Here is a 13,506-nt window from a genome sequence, read left to right on the forward strand (position 1 = left end):
AATAGTTTGTAATCTCGAATGTGTTTCTTTCCATGATTCTCAACAGACTTCCTTGACAAAAGAACGTCCTTCACATAATTTTGATAAACTATAAAACGACGCAAAAATAAAAACATACTTGTGTCTTTTTGTATAAGTACATGACTCGTTATTAATGTACCGAGATATCTTTGATAGGACCGATAACCGACAGGGCTTAATCGATACATCGATAAATATTCGCATGCCGTCATCGGCCTGAAAACATCCTTATAAATGTAGATAAGTATTTATATTTACATGGTACTTGTAGATAAGCATTCGACATGTAATATCTAGCTTGATTCTATATAATTTCGCATTAGGTAGGTATTGATCTGATACTGTAACAGCCCTTTCACACGGCAGTCCAGTTTTGCGGGACCGGCATTTTACTGTATCCTGCAAAACTGAACTACGTGTGAACACAACGTCCGTTTTTGCAGGATTCCCGCTTTTTACTGGACGAACGATCCAGTTTCAAGTGACAAAACCGAATCGCAAAAATCGACGGGAACAGCATTTTGCAGGATCCTGCATGCGGTTTGCTCGTGTGAACACTAGCATATAATATCTTTTGCGATCAAACGGGATCCTGCAAAAAACGGTATCCTGCAAAAAACTGGACTGCCGTGTGAAAGGGCCGTTAGTCTGACAACCAAACTTACCAAGGGGCAACCCAACTCCGGGTTGAGGAGGTCAGATAGGCAGTCGCTCCTTGTAATCTGCATCTGGTTAGACTGGAAGCTGACCCCGACATATTTGGGAAATGGCCAGGCAAACGATGAAAACCATACCACTGTTGCTGAAAAAATCGAAATCTTTTCAGTTGTTCTCACTATAATATTATCAAGATGCCGTTATATATTTTGCTTACTGCCCCGTAGGTCTAGTGAACGCAAGAAATGTTTCGGGTTCGATTCTCGAATCGGGCAGATTCGTTTTGTGAAAGCGGAGAACTCCCCTGAAAATTCATGACTGAAGATCAGTTCAGACAAACATGTTAAGTTATTAAATCATGTTGCTTAATCTAGGTACGCCAAACCCGATATCTACATAATTTAGGTCTGCCAAATACCGTTTTTTTTTTTCGACGTCAAAATGACCCCTCCCGCTGTGGGTTAGCAGCGGTGAGGGAGTGTCAGACTCTTACTGACTAAAAACCGTCGTGTTCCGTCATAGGAGTTTTATGTACCAGGGCCGCGGTATCTCTTTCGAACAACCCGCAGCCCCGGCAGGTCTGCCAAATACCAGGGATGGACAATCAATATTACAAACATAGCGGCCGCGATTGAATTATTATTTCATGAAGGTCAAATATAAACCGTGACCAATCGATGTTAACATATAACCAGTTCATAGATTACAGCCGGCAACTGAGGTTGTGGCTTCAAGTTACAGTTCCTAAAACAAAGGACATCAAAAATCTTGATTGTGTACGAATTCATAACTTCATTTTCTGCCCGAGTGCAATAAGTCCTTCTTACTGATATCGAAAGATAATTTCCGATAAATCTACAGTCTGATCACCGATAAAACCTTTAATAAAACAACAGCTTATTTATAATTAGGTCTCGTAATTAAAGTAAAGCACGCTTCATTTCGAAGCGAAGTTAGTCACACATCACCGAGTTTTACAGGCCATTCGTAATCAGTGCACATACATAGTTGGAAAACACTGTGTTCATGAATGTGTGTTAAAACAATCGTTATCAGATTCCACATTGGTTATCATTAAGATATCCACGGCTGTATAGCGTTGGCTAAAGTATTGTAAAGTCGTATACAAAGTGGTAATTTTTTATTTAAAAAAATGACGCAAAGTGCAGGAGTGGTGAACAATGCGGGAATACATTTCACTAAAACGGAGACCGAATACAATATGAAGTCTATACGATTTCTATTGTTAACCATCACGACTATGTTTATTGTAAGTACTCAATTTTCCTTTTAAAACTCAATACTCAATAGGTACTTGTTTACGTAAAGATAAAGCATCGAATTGTTTATTGCACCACTTTAAATAAAACCCTCGTACATAGGTCTCTAGCCTGACTCCGGCCAGAGCTATTAATTTAGTTTCCTTTATAAATTAAAGCAATTAAAGAAACTTTAAATTCAACCATGATCGATTTCTCTCCCAAGAGAATGGAAAGAGAATGTAGGTACCTCACAATTTATGGGCTTTAAAAATATTCATATCCATACAAAATACACGTGCAATCTCTAATGTCGAAGTAATCTTCCATCGAGTTGCTGTAGTATACAAAACAGTTAACAGATGCATCCATTTGCATAATCCAACTGAAAGTAGGTTTATCGCTGCAGATTTTACTACCTACGAGCCTGTCTAGTAACGATTTGAGAAAATTATGCTTTTCTCGTACCTACTATGCACAGACTGAAAAGTAGCAGCCCGTTGCATCATCATTACCATCAGCCTTTTCATCGACCCACTGCTGGGCACAGGGGCCCGATTCTCGAAGTCGAAATCGAATAGAAATTGAATCGCAATGGCAGTTTTAACCATATCGGGCATTCTGCTACTAATATAAGACCAATCGTATTCCAACGACATTCGATCGGTTTGCGATTGGTTTGCTATTTTGGGCTATACGGTAGTTTGCTCTACAATCATATTGCAATCGTAAATGATTTGCAGACAAAATGATTCATAATTGAATGACAGAAAAGTATAAAATCGTTTATTTTAAAGAAAACATAGCGGAATGCCACATACGCTTCAATCGTAATTGAGTCGGGATTGGATCTCAGTAAAATTAGGAGAATCGGGGCCCAGGCCTTCTCGCACAAGGAGAAACTCCACCTGACAATCCACTCCAACCTTTTGCATTTACTATACTAAAAACCAAGTTATACTAAAAGACATTTCGTTTATTAGATGCAGTTTCCATTATGTAAAACAATGATACCTAGTCAGATGCATAGGATTAGACTGTAAGCCGACTCCAATATGTAGTTAAGAGAAGGCTAGGTAGGTGAGGATGATTATAGTCTAGGTCACAATACACACACTATTCAAGCATTTTATTGAAATGATTATCCAGACCAGAAAAATGAGATTACAGATTTAATTGCTGGGTTGCTGAGAGGTTTGTCGTACCACTTCTTCCCAGCACAGACACGTAGGAAGTGGTGGTGGGAATCTAACTTTTGTAAATTTTGACGTTCAAAAAGTTTGCAGCCGAGTTAGGAATTGATTTTGAGTTTGCAGTGTTGCTTTTCCTTTTTGTTTGCTTTTCCTACACGTTAACGAGGTAAAGTCCCCATCAATCTAAAATGAGTACCTACGCCGTGATAAAAATAAAATATTGATTGATTATGTCTGTCACTGAGTTCATAAACCTTTTCGTTACACACATTCTTACATTTCATTGTTGTATATCTGAATAAGAATCTGCATCATTTATGCACCTTTTTGTGCACATACTTATCTGCATTTCGGGGGTATAAACTAAGATAATAACTGCATAAGCGAAAGTCAGATTTTCTTTTATTATAATATGCACTATCTAAATATGTATCAATGTTATCTAGGTTTTAAGTTATCTCTTCCGTGGCCAATTCAATTGAAAGAAACTTGCTAGATTAGATTTGAGGACAAAGACAAAATTGTACTATTTTTGAAATACCTACTACTTTTTAACGCGGTTTTACCCTTGTCCGTCTTCAAACGTGCATTCGCATAAAAAGTACCTAATCTATATCTAAAATCGTCAACACATACCTTGCGTATTTAAGGTTTTTTTTTTAATTTATCCTATCAAGCTTTCGAAAACAAAAGAATCATAATATTATTTTTTATCGAAATACTCGAAAGAAATTGCTTATCAAATAGATTAAAAGATATCAGTGTTTTGGCATCGAAAATATGGCATGATTAGTTATGATTCATTGACGATAGTCAAGTCGGGGATTTTTCTGCAGTGAAAATATTTATGCACAAAAGCACGTGCAATACTTTTTATGAGTAGACGCTAGAACAGTAGACCCTCAGAAGAAAAACATTGTGATCGATAGTTCGAATAATACCTGTCGATCGTGCCTGTAACTTACAAGCACGATCGCAAATATAAATCAAGTTCACAATAGTAGCTTAAACGAAGAGAGTCAAATAAATGTGAAGTAAAAGAGTTTGGAGCTAAAAGCTAAAATAAAGTATTCTAAATGGAAAACATGACACGAGACTATACAGTATCTACCTTCCGCTGGCTCCTAGGCTTACCCTAGTCATGTGTCCAGTCAATGTTAGTCCTAACATTACCCAATAGATAGAGAAAATAAACAGTCACTTAATGGTTTGACATTACCCATGTTCTAAGCACGTTACGATGGGGGATTTAGGCAATAGGCATAGACTAGACGAACTGAAAACTTTGACTAGATTCACGACTTTCTCAAAAAAAACTATCAGGTCAACTATCAACAACTATCAGCAGTCAGTTTAGTATGCAGTTTGTCTTAAGATGAGATATAAATTCCAGGTGATAGCAGCATTAATGATAGTGCTGGGTATCTCAGTGTACTCTCACTATCATGGGCTATCCTTCTTCTACGAGTCCGGTTCTGCAGGGTATATCATGACCCCATCATCGCTGAGCGTATTCATCGGATTGGCGCTGCTGTTGGTGTCCATCTTTGGGTTCTTCGGCAGCTTGAAGCTGAGCACTTGCATGGTTAATGTGGTATGTATCAGCATCAATATCAAGTACGATAAGTTCATTCAAGCTGTTCTCAGCTGGTTTCCAGTGGCTGCGGGATTGTTCGGAAGTGTTACCGCGGCCCTGTTACATAAAGGGCTAAAGGGCTTGAGATGGAACATCTAGGTCTAGTCAGTAAGGGTCTGACGTTCCTCACGCTCGGGAGGGGTCATTTGATGACATCCCAAAAAAAACATGTTTTTGTTCTATCTAACTCAATTTATGCAAATTAACCTGAATGCTTTTGATTACCCTTAATTAGATTGTTCTAACTAAGAACTTTCCTTCTAGTATGCGTGCATCCTCATGGCGGTGTTCATCATTAAGCTGGTGGTCGTCATTCTGGCCTTCACCATGGACAGCGGCAGATTACTGCATTACATCAACGTGCCTGTTTGGGCATACAATGATCCCGAGATTCAACAAGAGATGGACGCTTTGCAATCTGCTGTAAGTATTGAGAGTTTATTGACACAGGTCTTCCGAAAATTTGGTGACTTAGATACTGGTGTATGGTGGTCGAAAGAAGTGTAGATAAACATGGCTTAGTAATAGTAACATTGAAGCTTTGTTATTTTATTAACATAAAAGTGAATGTGGGTGTATGAGTTATAAAATCTCAGACAGACAAACAGTCTTAGTTGATGAAACTACGAGGATAACTCGTATTTTTATTAGCTTTAACAACTCTGTCTCACGTGTCTGAATTATCTACGTACTTGGCGTAGATACACCTTCAATATGCATCGGTAGCTAGGTATAACTTTCTATGGGGAAGGGCGTACCTATACATAGAATTTCAATGCTATAGTCTTACAGCCGGCTTAATTTGGATATAAGACGGCAAACGTGACCTCCGTACTTCATAGAGGCTTAGAGCCCTTGCTCAATGTTAAACAATTGCGTCGCAAAGTCCTACAAGCATGTAGGTCGTCTTATCTTTAGTATGTATGTTATACTAAACCACTTTTAGTGTGATGTAAAATGCGACGGTAAATATACCTAATCCATTTTCAAAGGATACGGGTCGTAGCAGCAGTTGCTTTGATTACCAATGAAAATTTATTTTGTATGATATTTAGCTAACGATTTCATCAGATTTTTCCAGCTAGAAACAATGCCTCATCATCATCTATTTATTATCAATTCTGAAAAAAAATCTCTAACCACATTATTAATATTGGGTCATAAAAAAAACTTTGTTTGATTAACCTACCTTACCTTTCAGCTCGGTTGCTGCGGCAGCAATTCCTTCATGGATTACCAGGGCATGGAGTTCACCAACAACCAGACCACAGTACAGGCCACACTGCTCATAGACGGAGAGCTGGTTACCCTGACTCTGCCCGAGGTCTGCTGCTTTTCTAGCGCAGCAGGACAATGCGATAGGGTAGCTGGCATCGGCTGCAAGGATGCCTTGGTCAATGCTCTGATACAAAACTCCACTGTCATTGGTGTACTTGGAGTTTCTGTTATGTTTATTAATGTAAGTACAGTAGTTTAAGTTGAAGGACAGTAAGTACATGAAAGCAAGCTGTCACAGAATTGGCGCGCTTTTGTCTTGTTCACCTATGGGTCAAAGCAATTTGTGAATATTTCTAAGTATAAAACTAGGATTAGTAGGTAAAATAAATGGCTGCGATATTTTTTAATCAAAAACAAAAAAAAAATTAACGTGTCTTGAAGGCACACTTTGTCTAAACCGGTTTACCTGGGTATACTGGTCTTTTGAACCTGCTTCAACTGATGATGACATCGAGCTGAGGTTATATTTTGTTGATCCGATGACCTGTAAATGTCATTGACCTTTAACATTAAAGGTAGGTACGCTGATCATCGGTCATTGAGATTTGACCAAGCCAGCGTGCCTACTTATTCGAAGATATTTGAACTAATTTTTTGTACGCACTTTAAATTACTTCATACAAAATAAACCTACCTACCTATAACTTACATGTCATATGTTTTCTCAATGAAATATCAGTTAAACTGTTTCATCATTAAACAATCCTGTTCTAGTTTACTAGATCCTAGCATTGCTATTGTTTTCATAAGGTTTACTAACGATGAAAGTTATTGGAGACAGATAGCATTGTTTGCAAAGATGTAGCTCGTGCCCCACTTAGAACTAAGATTGTTGTGATAAAAGATATCATTTATCTATTTCAAGAATAAACAATTATATTGAAATTAATGCAGTACTTAAAAACCATAAATTATGTAAAGTTCCCTCTAAATAGAAAATAAATTACTGTTTGCTTAACCCATAAAAATGGTAAGTAATTAATGTTCATTTTTTCTAGCTTCTTGGAATTATCTTCGCCTTGCTCCTGGCTCGCTGCATCAGAAAACTGAAGAGCGCCAGGGCCCTGATCACGTGGAAAATCAAGGAGAAGATCATCATGGAACGCGAAGCTGAAGATGCGTATAACAAGGAGGCTGGTCAGGTCTACATTGACCATCAGGCTTCTAGCACAGCATAAACAACTAAAAAAAGAACAAATGATTCTATTTTTAAGTCAGTAGTGATTTTCATTTGTGTCGACACACATATACATAGGTGGTTGTTGTAAAGGTTGTAAAATATAAACAAACACAAAACATGTTACATGTTTGTAGACTATAAAAGATAATAATTTACTGGCAGTAAGAAATAGTTCTTTGTTTCTATGTCATATGAGTACTTTTTTATTCTTCTCTACATTAAGTATGATTGCCGCCTTAATGATTACTTCTAACTATTGTTTGGGTTGATTTGCTCCCATTTTAGCCTCAAATAATAATTTTGCCTGACGTTGCTGCTTTTTTTTTCAAATTAAGATTTTTCGACTTTGTTAATTTTCTGAGACAAAAATATGTTGTACTCATAACTTTGTAAATATATTATTAACGAAATGTATAAAACATTTAAATTGACACTTTTATGAAATTATGATTATATTTTTAAAATACATTGTACCTAACTCTTAGATTATAAATATGTATAAAATTAAATAAAACTACAAAATTGGACTGCAGTATTTGGCATTTATTTAAAAATCCTATTTTACCATCCACAAAACACACCTAAATATAGGAACATTAAAATAAAAGTATTACAAACTGGGATCTTTTTATACCTACAGATTATGTAACCGGTCATTGAAAAAAACTGAAAATAATTTTTTTTGTTAATTTATCGTGATGATGAGTTTATTTATATTTTTGTTTTCATTGGTAAAATTCCAAACAGACAGCAAGCACAAAATTTAAAGTTTTACGAAGAATGCAAGTTTCAAGTTTGGATAAAGATCACATTTACGTAGTTGAACAATATTGATAAGTAACTTAAAAATTACTTGCGTAACTATATATAATTATAAAAGGAAGTACCTATTGTTACACACTTATCAACAATTTTTATTGCTAGATTGCAAACTAATGACTTGATTACAGTTGCTGATTATAATAAAAATTAAGAATAAAATTATAAGTACAAATGGAACTTTTATATAACACTGGGTGTATTTAATACTGGGAATTTTATAGAACAAAGGATGATGGGCAATTTTGTATGAACCCTGGCCTGATAACCAATAAAGTTCTAATGTGAATTAGATTATTGCTTATACCCTACAGTTACTGAAATAATACAGTTCATGTCAAGAATCGACCGGAAATAAGTACAGTCGGGCACAAAAGAGTTATACTTTTTGCACCATTTTTTTTTGTTAAAATAATATCCATAGTAGAAAAATTCATTGCATGATGTATTTTCGTCAACTTATCACTTATTTAAATAAGCCTAGGGTAGATTATCAATTAAAATTGGTCTTAACTAGGCATAATTGTTTTAATAGCAAAACAAAAAAACATAAAAACTTTTACTTCTACCACCGCGTATTATTTCCATTATTGGAGATAGCATTTCCTCGTGTGATATGTTCTGACTAATATGGACATTGGACAATAATATAATGCACTTAAACATCCCTCCCATACGCACTGAGGTGGTTCAAGTCCATGGGCTGTCCTATGCTATCAGGTGTTATATCTTCGTTCTCCGGTGGTTTACAAGGTTTTGGCCATAACAAAAAATGAAGCTTAGGGTATAAGCTATCATTTGATATGCGAATGGTTTTTATTGGATTTACCGGTTAGACTCACCAGAACGGCGGAATACGTACACCATACGTTGTAAATACTACCTGCTAAATAATCTTTTTTTTTTCAATAAACTTGGAAAATATGGGCACAGATACCTTCTGTGACTCGTTCTGACAATTATTGACAATAATAATGCACTTAAACATCCCTCCCATACGCACTGAGGTGGTTCAAGTCCATGGGCTGTCCTATGCTATCAGGTGTTATATCTTCGTTCTCCGGTGGTTTACAAGGTTGTGCCCATAACAAAAAATGAAGCTTAGGGTATAAGCTATCATTTGATATGCAAATGGTTTTCATTGGATATACCGGCCAATTTTACCCATCATCCTTTTCCATGCGTGAACATAATTTATTTTCACATATAAGTTAAACTAAAAATTATTTGCCGTATTTCTAGTGAAAAGTAATATGGGCCTTTATTTCTGCTCCAGTGTTAAAATAGATTTATTTTTAACAGTAGTATCACACATACCTATGTTTAAATTAGCGTTTCACAATCTTATATGAAAGCACAGTATATATTTAACTAGAATTTGGTAACATATTTCAGAACAAAATCGCCTACTTAGGCTTCAGGAATATAATTTTATAAGAATAGGTAATACACAATAAATGAATCCATAGTTTCTTATTCATAGTTACATTAATTTGAATGTTTTAAATCAAATATATTTTTTTTACTGTGTGGCTTGGAAAAGTAATATGGACCTAATGGCTCTGTCTTTCTCAGTATATGATAATTTATTAAGAATAATATTGAACCACATTATTTCGCTTTGTAATGCATTTAAAGTAGGTACTTGAATAAATTGTATTTAGATAAAGTCATTCCAATTAAAGACCAAACAATAGTATTTTGCTCAATAAATAACAAGACATAATTAGTATGTATCTGCAATGTATAAATAGCAATCACAATAAAGATAATAAAGGAAAAATAAGAATACTTATAATTTGGTAAAAAAATCCATCACCACTAAAATTAATTCTTTGAAATATAAAGGTTTTTAAACTTTCGCGAAAAAAAGGTAAAGAAAAATCTTCATACACAACATCGCATTTGAGTCCCGATTGTTTATAATCTTTGAAATATGTTTTGCAACAATGGTAGCAGAATTAATTGTGCAATATATATGCGGGCTGCGTTCAGCCATGACCAAGTTTTAATAATCACAGTTCTGCTTATTTTTTAGCAGTAAAGAAAAATCATCATTATTATCTCCAGAGGCTTGGCTTGTCGGCTTCCAGTCGAACCGGATGTAGCTGAGTACCAGTGTTTCACAAGGAGCAACTGCGTATCAGACCCGATTATCCTTGGTTATCAAAAGTCTACCAAGGTCAGACAGTAGAGGGTAGATTTTTAAGTTTACTTTTATAAAAATTAATATCAGAGATCAAAATTCCATTCTATCGGCCCTTACTATTTCTAGTAGTGATCCTAGTTGAATATCTAACTCTGATCAATGTTCAATGTTTCATTGAAAAATTGCAGGAATTTCTCTGTTAACTAAAGACAAGATTTGAAATTAAGCAAGTTTTTCACTTGGATGATTCAATATTTTTATGTGAACCTACTTACTGTATTTAGCATTATATAAACTATACAATTTTAATTTAAGTGTGTAAATTAATACTAGCGAGAAACCTAAAATCTAAGACCGTATGTAGCTAGTGGCGTTAAACACAGCTATTACAAACTAATTACAAATTTTAATTAAATACCAAATAAAACAATAAATACCTAATTAAATAAAAAAAATGTTCCCATCATATAGAAGTTGTATAAAAATACTAGTTTCCATAGAGCTCTAAGTCTAAGCTATTTGGTTTTCTACCTTTTTGTTTACTTCAATTAGTGGTGATATACTCATTTCAATAGATTTTATACCGTTTACTAAACCTTCATGGGCATTGGTAACTTCTTTTTCCGTTTCATACTTTTTACCTTTGTGATCGAAGAATGTTTTACCAATTTCTCTAATGGTGTTACCAATCTCTTGTTGGTCCCCAGTTAAGTATGGTGGTGTGAATTCCCGGTATGCAATGCATACTCTTCTTGATGTGATGTCTTCACGAAGAACGCAGTGTTCCCAGTGGTATCTGGGCTCCCCGTAAATGATGAGTAATGATCTCCTGGAAATAAGAATATCAAAATGTGGAATTCCCAGATCTTTTCAACATTGTATAAGAGTTAAACTAATAGTTTCAGTGAAAACTATGTTTGTAAACATAAATTATGTAAAATGCATAGTCAAAAATCTAAACAAGAAAAGTAATTCAAATAATACAATTTTTGTTCAATCATACAGTTAAATATTTGTTCGAAAATGATTTCATTCCATTTAACCTTGTACACAATCTATTTCATAGACACATGGACATATTGCACAACATTTAACTATTTTCATGAGAATTTATATTTATTGTGCAATTTTAAATAACAGATTGTTGCCTTAGATGTAAAAAAACAACATGTGTGTTGTTTAATGTAGAATGTGAAATCAATTACCTTGGCATAGGGATTCTAATTATAATGTCATCATCAAGCTCAGATTTGCAAGACTCCAACATGGACTGATCCATTTTACCATCTGTTATGATACTACCGTCTTTGTTTACTACTGGGCCATATTGTTCAGCACAATACAAGTTATACTTCTTTGTATCTCCCCTGTATGAGGTCATTGTGAGCACAGAGTCAGACAAACAATTGACAGTCACAATTCTTTCCCCCCATATCCAACAGTCATCAATATGAGGGTCAATAGAAGCTCCCTTACTAGGATCATACTCTAAAGAACACTGCTCAATCACATAATAATTCTTCAACAAACTAATACTCTCGAATCTCTCCTGCAAATACTTCGAAAATTCTGGAAATCCCTCGAATTTACCAACAGCTACTTTTTTCTTTTTAAAGTTAGTCTTTGGACCGAAATTTTGCTTCCTTCTGCCGCTCTGAGATATGTCCCATGGCATTTCATCGATGTTTTTCATTAATACCCGTTCTTCTTCTTCCGAGATGAAATCCGGCTGTATGTACACTCCTGGGTAGTCTATTGAATCTCCTTCGTGGTTAGGGTGCTGCTTGTAAGAGTCCACGTCCCAGCCCCGCCACGCTTTGTTACAGAACGGACAATAAACATAACTTTTACTTTTATCCAGTTCCAGCTGCAATTTTAAGTTTTCAGCTCCATATTGTGTCTCGCAAACCAAACAAGTTCTGCAGCCTTTGCAACCACACGGACGGGGCTTAGTCATTGTTTTACACAATACGACTATAAGATAGCAAATGAAATACTTATTTCACTGTTTATTATAACACCTGCGCCAACGATGACTGCTCTGTCAGAGACACAAAATGAATTTAACGAATTCGCGTGCGGATTTTCCTCCAATCCATTTTTCGTCGTCCATGAGTCGTGACATGACATGTGTCACGCTGCCCACACGTCAGTGTCAAAGTCAGTAAGAGATGTAGACGCTTTTACGGTTTTTGCGACCAAAACCGGTTTTGTTTTATGTTGATAATTATTATAAAGTCTATTGTAATAGGTTAAATAAATATCGAAGTAATCATGTTATTGCTTATAGTTGGCATTACAGGGTATTACTGTAGACCGATCTCTTGTTACTCCTTGAACTGTACATTGACTAACTGGAAGCCAACTTAGTTAAATTAATTTTAACGATATCAAGAATATTGACTTAATCAATACATAGTATAAAACAAAGTCGCTTTCGCTGTATGTCCGTATGTATGCTTAGATCTTTAAAACTACGCAACGGATTTTGATGCGGTTTTTTTTAATAGATAGAGTGATTCTTAAGGAAGGTTTGTATGTATAATAAATGCATAATAGAGTAGAGAAACACTCATAAATTTAAAGGTTTCTAATGTGATGTCGTAAATAAGCACGTTTTTTTGCGCTTATATTGCAAACGCTGGCTGAACCCTACGAGATAGACCAAAATAATGTACTACAGTATTGTTCACCTTAAAAAGTTCAGCAAAAAAGTCCGCGATGGTATATGTCTATCTCTTAGGGATAACCCAATGGTTATTTACGAAGTGATTTTAAACAATACAGCATTAATCCTTATCCAATTAAGTACCTTAAATAAATTGTGCATTTATTATAGATCAATATGCTTTTTACAGCATGTAATTTAAGTGAATATTACCGAAGATATTACAAATTTAAAATGCAGGGTCGTAGTTGTTTGCGCCGGGCCGGAGAAGATGTACTAATTCCCCGAATTCCTCTGATACCATCAGATTTACCGTTCCAATTTAAACGCCTACATAAATCGCAGGGTCAAACTTTTAACGTTGCAGGATTAGACTTGAGTGTTGAGTGTTTTTCACATGGCCAATTATATGTCGCGCTGTCAAGAGTAACGTCTAAGCAAAACATGTTTGTATTGGCTAATGACAAAAAAGCTGTGAAAGTTGTGTATAAGGACATTCTGTAGTAGGTATATTTTGCATTGCACCCGTGCGAAGCCGGGGCGGGTCGCTAGTATAAGATAAATAACGAGATTAACAAATAAAACACCATTTATAATTTTCAACTGACATTATTTTATTGATTTATCAATTATTATGTATATAAAA

At 35.3% G+C, this 13,506-nt stretch overlaps 2 protein-coding genes across 2 annotated transcripts; one reads left to right on the plus strand and one right to left on the minus strand.

Moving 5' to 3' along the window:
* Window positions 1-1,598: 1,598 nt before the first annotated feature.
* LOC110372735 (tetraspanin-33) lies at window positions 1,599-7,756 on the plus strand. Its single transcript, XM_021329690.3, has 5 exons — window positions 1,599-1,948; window positions 4,524-4,724; window positions 5,031-5,189; window positions 5,968-6,225; window positions 7,043-7,756. The coding sequence occupies exons 1-5, from the start codon at window positions 1,832-1,834 to the stop codon at window positions 7,220-7,222; spliced, it is 915 nt and encodes a 304-aa protein (XP_021185365.1). The 5' UTR covers window positions 1,599-1,831; the 3' UTR covers window positions 7,223-7,756.
* LOC110372748 (alpha-ketoglutarate-dependent dioxygenase alkB homolog 4) lies at window positions 7,747-12,333 on the minus strand. The gene is made up of 2 exons (XM_021329706.3): window positions 11,398-12,333; window positions 7,747-11,021 (listed from the first exon to the last, which is right to left on the minus strand). Exons 1-2 carry the CDS (start codon window positions 12,147-12,149, stop codon window positions 10,703-10,705), a joined length of 1,071 nt encoding a protein of 356 aa, XP_021185381.3. The 5' UTR covers window positions 12,150-12,333; the 3' UTR covers window positions 7,747-10,702.
* Window positions 12,334-13,506: the final 1,173 nt, after the last annotated feature.

Source organism: Helicoverpa armigera, chromosome 9 (genome assembly GCF_030705265.1).
Source record: "Helicoverpa armigera isolate CAAS_96S chromosome 9, ASM3070526v1, whole genome shotgun sequence".
Taxonomy (NCBI): domain Eukaryota; kingdom Metazoa; phylum Arthropoda; class Insecta; order Lepidoptera; family Noctuidae; genus Helicoverpa; species Helicoverpa armigera.

Bases quoted from the DNA above. Each gene is read 5' to 3' on its own strand.
- LOC110372748 (XM_021329706.3), bottom strand. From the start codon at position 12,149: ATGACTAAGCCCCGTCCGTGTGGTTGCAAAGGCTGCAGAACTTGTTTG. The intron at 11,022-11,397 runs GTAATTGATTTC...TCTTATTTCCAG, and splicing joins ATTAGAATCCCTATGCCAAG to GAGATCATTACTCATCATTT.
- LOC110372735 (XM_021329690.3), top strand. From the start codon at position 1,832: ATGACGCAAAGTGCAGGAGTGGTGAACAATGCGGGAATACATTTCACT. The intron at 1,949-4,523 runs GTAAGTACTCAA...TATAAATTCCAG, and splicing joins CCATCACGACTATGTTTATT to GTGATAGCAGCATTAATGAT. The intron at 5,190-5,967 runs GTAAGTATTGAG...CTTACCTTTCAG, and splicing joins TGGACGCTTTGCAATCTGCT to CTCGGTTGCTGCGGCAGCAA.